This window comes from Oncorhynchus tshawytscha, linkage group LG03 (genome assembly GCF_018296145.1).
Source record: "Oncorhynchus tshawytscha isolate Ot180627B linkage group LG03, Otsh_v2.0, whole genome shotgun sequence".
NCBI lineage: Eukaryota > Metazoa > Chordata > Actinopteri > Salmoniformes > Salmonidae > Oncorhynchus > Oncorhynchus tshawytscha.
The window spans coordinates 21,572,384-21,583,612 of NC_056431.1; the positions used below are offsets into that span (position 1 = coordinate 21,572,384).

Consider the following 11,229-nt stretch of genomic DNA (forward strand, 5'->3'; position numbering starts at 1 on the left):
TCATAACGTTTTGCATTGTTGCCAAAAAGTTCAATTTTGGTTTCATCTGGCCAGAGCACCTTCTTCCACATGTTTGGTGTGTCTCCCAGGTGGCTTGTGGCAAACTTTAAACAACACTTTTTATGGATATCTTTAAGAAATGGCTTTCTTCTTGCCACTCTTCCATAAAGGCCAGATTTGTGCAATATACGACTGATTGTTGTCCTATGGACAGAGTCTCCCACCTCAGCTGTAGATCTCTGCAGTTCATCCAGAGTGATCATGGGCCTCTTGGCTGCATCTCTGATCAGTCTTCTCCTTGTATGAGCTGAAAGTTTAGAGGGACTGCCAGGTCTTGGTAGATTTGCAGTGGTCTGATACTCCTTCCATTTCAATATTATCGCTTGCACAGTGCTCCTTGGGATGTTTAAAGCTTGGGAAATCTTTTTGTATCCAAATCCGGCTTTAAACATCTTCACAACAGTATCTCGGACCTGCCTGGTGTGTTCCTTGTTCTTCATGATGCTCTCTGCTCTTTTAACGGACCTCTGAGACTATCACAGTGCAGGTGCATTTATACGGAGACTTGATTACACACAGGTGGATTGTATTTATCATCATTAGTCATTTAGGTCAACATTGGATCATTCAGAGATCCTCACTGAACTTCTGGAGAGAGTTTGCTGCACTGAAAGTAAAGGGGCTGAATAATTTTGCACGCCCAATTTTTCAGTTTTTGATTTGTTAAAAAAGTTTGAAATATCCAATAAATGTCGTTCCACTTCATGATTGTGTCCCACTTGTTGTTGATTCTTCACAAAAAATACAGTTTTATATCTTTATGTTTGAAGCCTGAAATGTGGCAAAAGGTCGCAAAGTTCAAGGGGGCCGAATACTTTCGCAAGGCACTGTATTAGTGAATTTGTCCAAATACTTTTGGTTCCCTAAAATAAGGGGGGGACTATTTTCAAGTATTTTTTGGGGGGGTTCACCCGATATGGATGAAGATGCCCTCAAATTAAAGCTGACAGTCCACGTTTTAACCTCAGTCATTGTATGATTTTAAATCCAAAGTGCTGGAGTACAGAGCCAAAACAACACATTGAGTTCCAAAAGTATTTGGACAGTAACAATGTACAGTGGGGAGAACAAGTATTTGATACACTGCCGATTTTGCAGGTTTTCCTACTTACAAAGCATGTAGAGGTCTGTAATTTTTATTATAGGTACACTTCAACTGTGAGAGACGGAATCTAAAATTCCAGAAAATCACATTGGATGATTTTTAAGTAATTAATTTGCATTTTATTGCATGACATAAGTATTTGATACATCAGAAAAGAAGAACTTAATATTTGGTACAGAAACATTTGTTTGCAATTACAGAGATCATACGTTTCCTGTAGTTCTTGACCATGTTTGCACACACTGCAGCAGGGATTTTGGCCCACTCCTCCATACAGACCTCCAGATCCTTCAGGTTTCGGGGGCTGTCGCTGGGCAATACGGACTTTCAGCTCCCTCCAAAGATTTTCTATTGGGTTCAGGTCTGGAGACTGGCTAGGCCACTCCAGGACCTTGAGATGCTTCTTACGGAGCCACTCCTTAGTTGCCCTGGCTGTGTGTTTCGGGTCGTTGTCATGCTGGAAGACCCAGCCACGACCCATCTTCAATGCTCTTACTGAGGGAAGGAGGTTGTTGGCCAAGATATCGCGATACATGGCCCCATCCATCCTCCCCTCAATACGGTGCAGTCGTCCTGTCCCCTTTGCAGAAAAGCATCCCCAAAGAATGATGTTTCCACCTCCATGCTTCACGGTTGGGATGGTGCTCTTGGGGTTGTACTCATCCTTCTTCTTCCTCCAAACACGGCGAGTGGAGTTTAGACCAAAAAGCTCAATTTTTGTCTCATCAGACCACATGACCTTCTCCCATTCCTCCTCTGGATCATCCAGATGGTCATTGGCAAACTTTAGACGGGCCTGGACATGCGCTGGCTTGAGCAGGGGGACCTTGCGTGCGCTGCAGGATTTTAATCCATGATGGCGTAGTGTGCTACTAAAGGTTTTCTTTGAGACTGTGGTCCCAGCTCTCTTCAGGTCATTGACCAGGTCCTGCCGTGTAGTTCTGGGCTGATCCCTCACCTTCCTCATGATCATTGATGCCCCACGAGGTGAGATCTTGCATGGAGCCCCAGACCAAGGGTGATTGACCGTCATCTTGAACTTCTTCCATTTTCCAATAATTGCGCCAACAGTTGTTGCCTTCTCACCAAGCTGCTTGCCTATTGTCCTGTAGCCCATCCCAGCCTTGTGCAGGTCTACAATTTTAACCCTGATGTCCTTACACAGCTCACTGGTCTTGGTCATTGTGGAGAGGTTGGAGTCTGTTTGATTGAGTGTGTGGACAGGTGTCTTTTATACAGGTAACGAGTTCAAACAGGTGCAGTTAATACAGGTAATGAGTGGAGAACAGGAGGGATTCTTAAATAAAAACTAACAGGTCTGTGAGAGCCGGAATTCTTACTGGTTGGTAGGTGATCAAATACTTATGTCCTGCAATAAAATGCAAATTAATTACTTAAAAATCATTACAATGTGATTTTCTGGATTTTTGCTTTAGATTCCGTCTCTCACAGTTGAAGTGTACCTAAAAATTACAGACCTCTACATGCTTTGTAAGTAGGAAAACCTGCAAAATCGGCAGTGTATCAAATACTTGTTCTCCCCACTGTATATACAATATTCATAGACACGACTGGTTCTGCAAGATTATATTTGATAAAGCATAGAACAGCAACAAAGTAATCTTTCTCTCTCAGGTTCTCAGTCCCACTTATAAACAGCGCAATGAGGATTTCCGTAAACTCTTCAAGAAGCTGCCAGACACGGAACGCCTCATAGTGGGTGAGTGGCACACACGTACACACACACACACGTACTTTGTGTGCGAGATTGCATCTCTGTGCTGACACTGTGGAAGTGAAGGGCCGACACTGTTGCTTTGTCAGCCTGATGTGTCTCCTCCAACCTCCTCTTCCTCTCCTCCCCAGACTACTCATGTGCGCTGCAGAAAGACATCCTACTCCAGGGGAGACTCTATCTGTCAGAGAACTGGCTCTGCTTCTATAGCAATATCTTCCGCTGGGAAACCACTGTAAGTTATAGACACGCACACACACGTTTTGTTCTTCTATCTTCGTCGGGAGCTAAATTTGAGTCCCAATAAAAATCCTATTTTTCTAAACCCAAACCCTAAATTTAACTCCTTACCCTAATTGCAACACTAAACCTAACATCTGAGCTTTAAATAGCCTTCATCCTCATGGGGATGTGGAATTGTCCAAGTTTTACTATCCTTTGGGGAATTTTAGGTCTCCACAAGGATAGAACAAACCCCCCCACACAGACACACAAACACTAACCCTCCTGTTCTGTTCAGATCACAATCCTGCTGAAAGATGTGACCACCCTGACCAAGGAGAAGACTGCCAAGGTCATCCCCAACGCCATTCAGATCAGCACTGACCACGACAAGGTGAGCCAAGGGGCTCGATATTCAGTCACACAGCCTACTATGGAGGTTCAGAGTAGTGGAAGAACATTAGGTAACAGGTGTATCAATGACATGTAAAGGAAAATAACTTTTCTTATAGATTGTTGTAGACAGTAGAGGTCGACCGATTATGATTTTTCAATACCGATACCGATTATTGGAGGACCAAAAAAAGCCAATACCGATTAAACGGCCACTTTTTTAAAAACTATATGTAATAATGACAAATACAACAATTACTGAATGAACACTTATTTTAACGTAATAAAATACATCAATAAAAATCAACTTAGCCTCAAATAAATAATGAAGCATGTTCAATTTGGTTTAAATAATGCAAAAACAAAGTGTTGGAGAAGAAAGTAAAAGTGCAATATGTGCCATGTAAGAAAGCTAACATTTCAGTTCCTTGCTCAGAACATATGAAAGCTGGTAGTTCCTTTTAACACGAGACTTTAATTTTCCAAGGTAAGAGGTTTTAGGTTGTAGTTATTTATAGGACTATTTCTCTCTATACCATTTGTATTTCATATACCTTTGACTATTGGATGTTCTTATAGGCACTTAAGTATTGCCAGTGTAACAGTATATAGCTTCCGTCCCTCTCCTCGGTCCTCCCTGGGCTCGAACCAGGAACACATCGACAACAGCCACCCTCGAAGCAGCGTTACCCATGCAGAGCAAGGGGAACAACCACTCCAAGTCTCAGAGCGAGTGACGTTTGAAACGCTTTTCGCACGCACCCCACTAACTAGCTAGCCATTTCACATCGGTTACACCAGTCTAATCTCGGGAGTTGATAGGCTTTAAGTCATAAACAGCTCAATGCTTGAAGCGCAGCGAAGAGCTGCTGGCAAAACGCACGAAAGTGCAGTTTGAATGAATGCTTACGAGCCTGCTGCTGCCTACCACCGCTCAGTCAGACTGCTCGATCAAATATCAAATCATAGACTTAATTATAACATAATAACACACAGAAATACGAGCCTTTGGTCATTAATATGGTAGAATCCGGAAACTATAATTTAGAAAACAAAACGTTTATTATTTTCACATATACCCTGACTCTGCGTGCAAAGAACGCAAGAGAAGGGACACAATTTCACCTGGTTAATTTTGCCTGCTAACCTGGATTTCTTTTAGCTAAATATGCAGGTTTAAAATATATACTTCTGTGTATTGATTTTAAGAAAGGCATTGGTGTTTATGGTTAGGTACACGTTGGAGCAACGACAGTCCTTGTTCTGCGAATGCCACCTCATCGATTATATGCAACGCAGGACACGCTAGATAAACTAGTAATATCATTAACCATGTGTAGTTAACTAGTGATTATGATTGTTTTTTATAAGATAAGCTTAATGCTAGCTAGCAACTTACCTTGGCTTCTTCCTGCATTTGCGTAACAGGCATGCTTCTCGTGGAGTGCAATGAGAGGCAGGTGGTTTGAGCGTTGGACTAGATAACTGTAGGTTGCAAGATTGAATCCCCGTCGTGGGAAGTTTACTTTGAAAGGATACCGCTACAGCGCTTACTGTTGCTGAATTTACACGTGCCGTGCGATCGCAGTGGTGAAATGGCTAGCTACGTTCGGGTTTTCACGCTGCACTCACTCACTGACCAATACAATAACGTTCTTGCCCCAAACACACACACTGATCCAATGAAATAAGAGATTTCTCGACACACTAATTCAATATAAATGTAATTCCGAAACACTATTTTATTTTAAATGTGACACGTCCAATCAGATCTTCTGACAGCTAGCTTGATTGACAGCTAACTACGCAGTTGTGTTCTACAGGTGTTGCACATGTGGATAGTTAACTGTCATTTAAGTTTTTAAAATGTGCAGCTCCCTCTTCATCTACTGCTGCTTCCAATGTCAACAATAAGGCAGACAATCCGGTCCCTGTTGAGAGCAGAAAATACGACCCAGAGTTTGTCAAATATGGTTTTACATATAAGACAGTGAGTGTGGACGCAGTGCGTCCTATGCAATGAGCTGTTAGCTAACGACAGCATGAAACCCCTCAAATGAAAAGGGATCTGGACACCAAGCATCCAAGACACAAAGATAAGACAGCTGACTTAAAAAGAGTAAAATGTCAATATCTGGAGGCTTCACAAGATTCATTGAAGAAAAGGCACTTCGCATCATACCTTGTGGCCCAGCGCATTGCTAAGTGCAAAAATCCCACACCAGCGCAGAGGATCTCATACTCCCTGCTGCGATTGATATGTGCACTGAAATCTTGGGAAAGTCAGCCGCCAACAAACTTAAAACTATACCCCTATCCAATGACACCATGAGGAGAATCCAGGACATGTCTGAGGACATAACGTGCCAGACATCAGAGCACATCAGTGCAAATGGCCATTACGCACAGCAGCTTGATGAATCTACAGATGTAGCTCACCATGCGATTCTAATGGTCTATGTCAGACACGTCTGGGATAATAAGTGCTGATTTTCCCACCACCAACACTGCAAAGCCTGTCTTTAACACAATGAGGCAGCTGCCATGATGGGAAAGCACTCCAGGATAGTAAAGGGGATCCTGGAGAGAGCACAAAGTGCTACGTGGAACCACTGCTTCCTACACAGGGAGGCATCGGCAGCGAAGGACATGGTGCCTGAGCTCCACGCCACTCTTCAGGATGTGATCAAGTGTGTCAACTATATCAAAAAGAGTTCCACGAAAAGCAGATGTTTCCAGGCCTTCTGTGGGGATATGAGGAGCGAGTACCAGCAGGTGTTTCCAGGCCTTCTGTGGGGATATGAGGAGCGAGTACCAGCAGGTGTTTCCAGGCCTTCTGTGGGGATATGAGGAGCGAGTACCAGCAGGTGTTTCCAGGCCTTCTGTGGGGATATGAGGAGCAAGTACCAGCAGGTGTTTCCAGGCCTTCTGTGGGGATATGAGGAGCGAGTACCAGCAGGTGTTTCCAGGCCTTCTGTGGGGATATGAGGAGCGAGTACCAGCAGGTGTTTCCAGGCCTTCTGTGGGGATATAAGGAGCGAGTACCAGCAGGTGTTTCCAGGCCTTCTGTGGGGATATGAGGAGCGAGTACCAGCAGGTGTTTCCAGGCCTTCTGTGGGGATATGAGGAGCGAGTACCAGCAGGTGTTTCCAGGCCTTCTGTGGGGATATGAGGAGCGAGTACCAGCAGGTGCTTTATCGTGCAGAGGTCTGCTGGCTCTCCAGGGGTAAAGTGTTAGGTCGCTTTTATGAGCTCCGAGCGGAGATTGCTGCGTTTCCTTCAGAAAAGAAGTCACCTCTGGCCGAACATTTTGATTGTGAGGAATGGCTCACACAGGTTGCCTACCTGGTGGATATTTGTGATCGTTTGAATTCTCTCAAATGTGTCAATGCAATTTGTACAGAGGGACGAAATGGATGCCTTCAAGATGAAGCTTACCGTTTGGGAAAATCATGTTTCTAACGGGAGTATTGACATGTTTCCTAATTCTGATTTAGAGATTCATAATCTGATCAACAAAGCACACGGCGACATACTGAAAAAAAAACATTAGACAGCATCTTGTCAAGCTGCAGGGAAAGTTTTGTGACTACTTCCCGGAGGAGAACAGGAGACAAGACGACTGGATACGGGACGGAACCCCTTTCGAGTGGAGATGGGAGGCGTTGCCAAGCAACAAAGACGATCAGCTGGTGGAACTGTCATTGGATCACGGACTGAGCATGCGCTTCCCGGAAATGACACTGCCACAGTTCTGGTGCAGCGTAGTGGGAGAATATCCTGCTCTCACCTGTCATGCAATCAGAATCATGCTGCCGTTCAGCACTACCTATCTGTGTGAAAGTAGCTTCTCTGCTATGGCCGTGCTGAAAACTAAAAGCAGAAACAAACTGGACAGCCAGCATGACCTCCGAGTTGCCCTGTCAACCATCACACCAGACTTCAATAATACATAAACGTATCAAACTAAACACCCCCAGCTTTCCCACTGATGTGACACACACAGTGAACAATAACTCATGAACCTATGTTAATTAATTCTGACATTCATATGACCTTTTATTGGATCTAGTTAGAAATGTACACCTTTAAACTAAAATGTCAAGGTTGTGAAACTATTGACATTTGTAATTGATTAAGAATTCCTAATGATTTGTTTTTTATCGTAAACACTGGTATGTGTTACTGTACGTTTAACATTATTAGACTGTTTATGATGTCGTGTTCTGTGTGATAATTTATTACACCCCACTCCTGAACTGGTCGCTTAATTAAAATGTCTTATTCTCTTCAATTGGTACATGTTTTATCAGTTAATATGGCTGTGTAATGACTTTCTTTACTACCACAATTGAGACAGAGTCTATTTAGTAAGTGAAGCCTACTCAAGAAGGAAGCTGCAATACAACATTACAAAATGGAATCATCAACAGTCCATAATATTGGGTTGCGTCTCAATTGTCACTGTCAAATTTGGGTCCCCAGGCAAAACCAGTTGAGAACCACTGGCTTAGATGCTCCCAATGCTTGACAAATATCTTTTATCATGGCAAAATAGGCTATTTCTGTCATGGTTTTTGACAAGCCAAAGCCGAATCAATAGCAATGACCACTAGCCGTCATTCCATCATTCACTCAATTTGTTTTCCTCTGTGCTTGCTCTCTCTCGGTCGTTTCATCCAGCACTTCTTCACGTCTTTCGGGGCTAGGGATCGCAGCTACATGATGATTTTCAGACTGTGGCAGAACGCACTGATGGACAAGGTACCCACCTCCTCTCCCTCCTCCTACCTCCAGCTCTCACACTCCTGCCAGTGTGAAGTGAATTGGGAATACACTACTGTTCAAAAGTTTGGGATCACTTAGAAATGTCCTTGTTTTTTAAAGAAAAGCATGTTTTTTGTCCATTAAAATAACATCAAATTGATCAGAAATACAGTGTAGACATTGTTAATGTTGTAAATGACTATTGTAGCTGGAAACGGCTGATTTATTTTAATGGAATATCTACCTAGGCGTACAGAGGCCCATTATCAGCAACCATCACTCCTATGTTCCAATGGCACGTTGTGTTAGCTAATCCAAGTTTATCATTTTAAAAGGCTAATTGATCATTAGAAAACCCTTTTGCAATTATGTTAGCACAGCTGAAAACTGTTTATTGGATAATATGACTATTCAGTGATGAAATATAACATAACAAAATGTAACAGGACCCAAAATGCATCTAACACTGAACAAAACTATCGGTTACTGATTGATTGAATTACTGATTGACGTTTTAATGTCCTACAAGAGGAAATTCCAAGAAGTTAGTGAGACATTGAGAAGGTTAATGTCTGTTTCCTCTCAGCCTCTGTCCCCAAAGGAGCTGTGGCACATCGTCCATCAGTGTTACGGCACTGAGCTGGGCCTCACCAGTGAAGACGATGACTATGTGTCCCCCACCGGCGAGCACATTAACGGTCTACTGTGAGTGTACATGTTCGCTGTGTGTGTGAGAGGTTCTGTTGACGTGCACGCGTGCGACCATTTAGTTTGGCATTGTCCATTAAATTAGAACTGTCGTCCATTAACTTTGATGAACCTCAACTCCTCTGGATTATCGATCCCTTCAATTAAAAGCCACTACTGTGATTGTGAATTTTTAATCATGCTGTTCTTCTTCCTTTTCCTCCTGTCTTCCTTCATTCTCTCTAATCCCCCCCACCCCATACTGCCCTTTTTCTGTCCCCTTCATCTCTCTCTGTCTCTCTCTGTCTCTATCATTCAACCTCTCCTTCCAACCCCCCACATCTCAGGCCAGTGGATGAGTCAGTCTCTGTCTCTGACCTGTTGGACCTCAGCTCCTTGGGGGCCATAGCTTCTCTTGGTAGCTCGCCCCCCTCCTCCATGGCAGCCTTGTTCCCCAGTGGCCCCCTCCTAGCCAGTGGTGGTCTGGGCTCATCTCCCCCCTCCTCATCCACCTGTCTGCCCATAGACATCCCCGGCAGAACCTCCCTAGACCCCCCGGACCCCAGCCCGCCCAGCTCCCAGATGTCCCTGCCCTCCACCACACACTCCACACACACGGCCTCCTTGTCCGCCCCCGCCTCGGCTGCTGCCTCTTTCGTGAGTTTTGTTTGATTTCATGCCAGGGAACTACAGGGTCATATTCATTAGACAGCGTTTTGATACGTTTCACCCTAAGCTAAGGGCATCGTTAGTTAGGGGGGAGGTTTAACTTTGAACTGGCTATAGAGATAGTTTATAATTATGACTGTTCCATTGTTTATCTTGATAGGATAAATATACCCCAGTCATACCCCAGTAGATCAAAGAGTCGCTTGTTGGCTCTAAATGGCCATCCGTCTCGGATGTAATGCTAATGGGTGTGTTCCAAATGGCACCCTCTTCCCTTTATAGTGTACTACAGGGAATAGGGTACCATGACCCTGGTCAAAGGTCGTGCACTATATAGGGAATAGGGTGTTATTTGGGACGCATCCCATGCTATGCCTAAAAGAGCCAGTGTTGTTGTCTGACCCGGGCAGAGTAGAGGCTTTGAGGTCATATCTGTCCGCTAAGGCTCATCAGTCGTGTGTGTGTGTGTGTGTGTGTGTGTGTGTGTGTGTTTCTGCCTTAATGACCTCACGGCGGGTGGTAACTAACTACCCCTTTCTCTCCCCTCACATGCCATTTCCTAGTATGTGGAGGAGGGCGGGGACAGCTTGTTGGAGTCGGCCAATCATATGGTGCCCCTGTCTGCCACCAGCCTGGGAAACCTCTCCTCATTGGACCAGCTCACCAATGACGACGAGCTGCCCACCGACCCCAGCAACTCCTCAGACACACAGGAAGAGGGTGAGTTCCTGGAGCCCACTGGAGCATAGTTTCATGGGAAAACATTTTACATTTCGGCAAACATAGAAAATACATTTTCATCTGATGCAGACATGGGAGATTTGAGAGGGAAAGATGGGATTGTAGACAGTTTTTACAGAGGTCAAATTCTAACAAACCGTAAGGTGGTTTTCTCTCCTCATCTCCTTTCCTTCATTCCCACTAATCTGAAACAACGGGACAGGTGAAAACAATTTCCACCCTGCTGCTTTCAGCTCTCCTTTCTTCTCCGATCCATGCAGATGCAGAAGAGAGACAGTTGAAACTGCTGCATACACGCCCTTCCTATTGATCCCATACTAGTAGTCTAGTAGGACCTACATTACATTAGTCATTGACTCTCCTGAGAACAGACTGTGATTTGCTGCATTAAAAGAAAAACTCCAGAGAAACTTGAGACGTCTGCATTCACTTTTCTGAAAATAAGGATGTTTTAGTGACTGTGACTTGACCGATTTTAAAGTGCAACGTTCACGTTCCAGAAGTCTAAACTGTACTAGTGTTACTTTACTAGCAACCTAAAGTGGGGACTCTTACACTTCTCTTCTGCAGAAACAGAACGGTGTTAAACTGTGTCCCGTCAACAAAAAGCACATTATCCCTCCATTATCGCTGACGTTTTTATATTTTATTTAATCCACGTGAAAAAGGCCATTTTATCTGACACTGTGGAAAAGCCAGCCCAATTTGGCTATTCAGTTGAAACAAATCCTGGGGGACATATACAAACAAATTGTTTTTAAATATCATAGAAATTCTGATGATAGACGATCTCAACTGTGGTATCTCTGCTAACGGGTGCGTTACTATAGTTGTGACTGGTGTGTAACTC

General features: G+C 44.0%; 1 protein-coding gene across 11 annotated transcripts in view; it reads left to right on the forward strand.

Annotated features, from left to right (window-relative positions):
• The window catches only part of LOC112246086 (protein Aster-A-like), a 38,607-nt gene that overhangs the window by 16,336 nt on the left and 11,042 nt on the right, over window positions 1–11,229 (forward strand). For all 11 annotated transcript variants that reach the window (XM_042312202.1, XM_042312184.1, XM_042312185.1 and 8 more), the window contains 7 exons: window positions 2,801–2,885; window positions 3,032–3,135; window positions 3,421–3,516; window positions 8,199–8,279; window positions 8,869–8,987; window positions 9,317–9,626; window positions 10,202–10,358. In XM_042312202.1, the coding sequence (XP_042168136.1) occupies window positions 2,801–2,885; window positions 3,032–3,135; window positions 3,421–3,516; window positions 8,199–8,279; window positions 8,869–8,987; window positions 9,317–9,626; window positions 10,202–10,358 (952 nt within the window). The remainder of the gene's footprint in view (window positions 1–2,800; window positions 2,886–3,031; window positions 3,136–3,420; window positions 3,517–8,198; window positions 8,280–8,868; window positions 8,988–9,316; window positions 9,627–10,201; window positions 10,359–11,229) is intronic.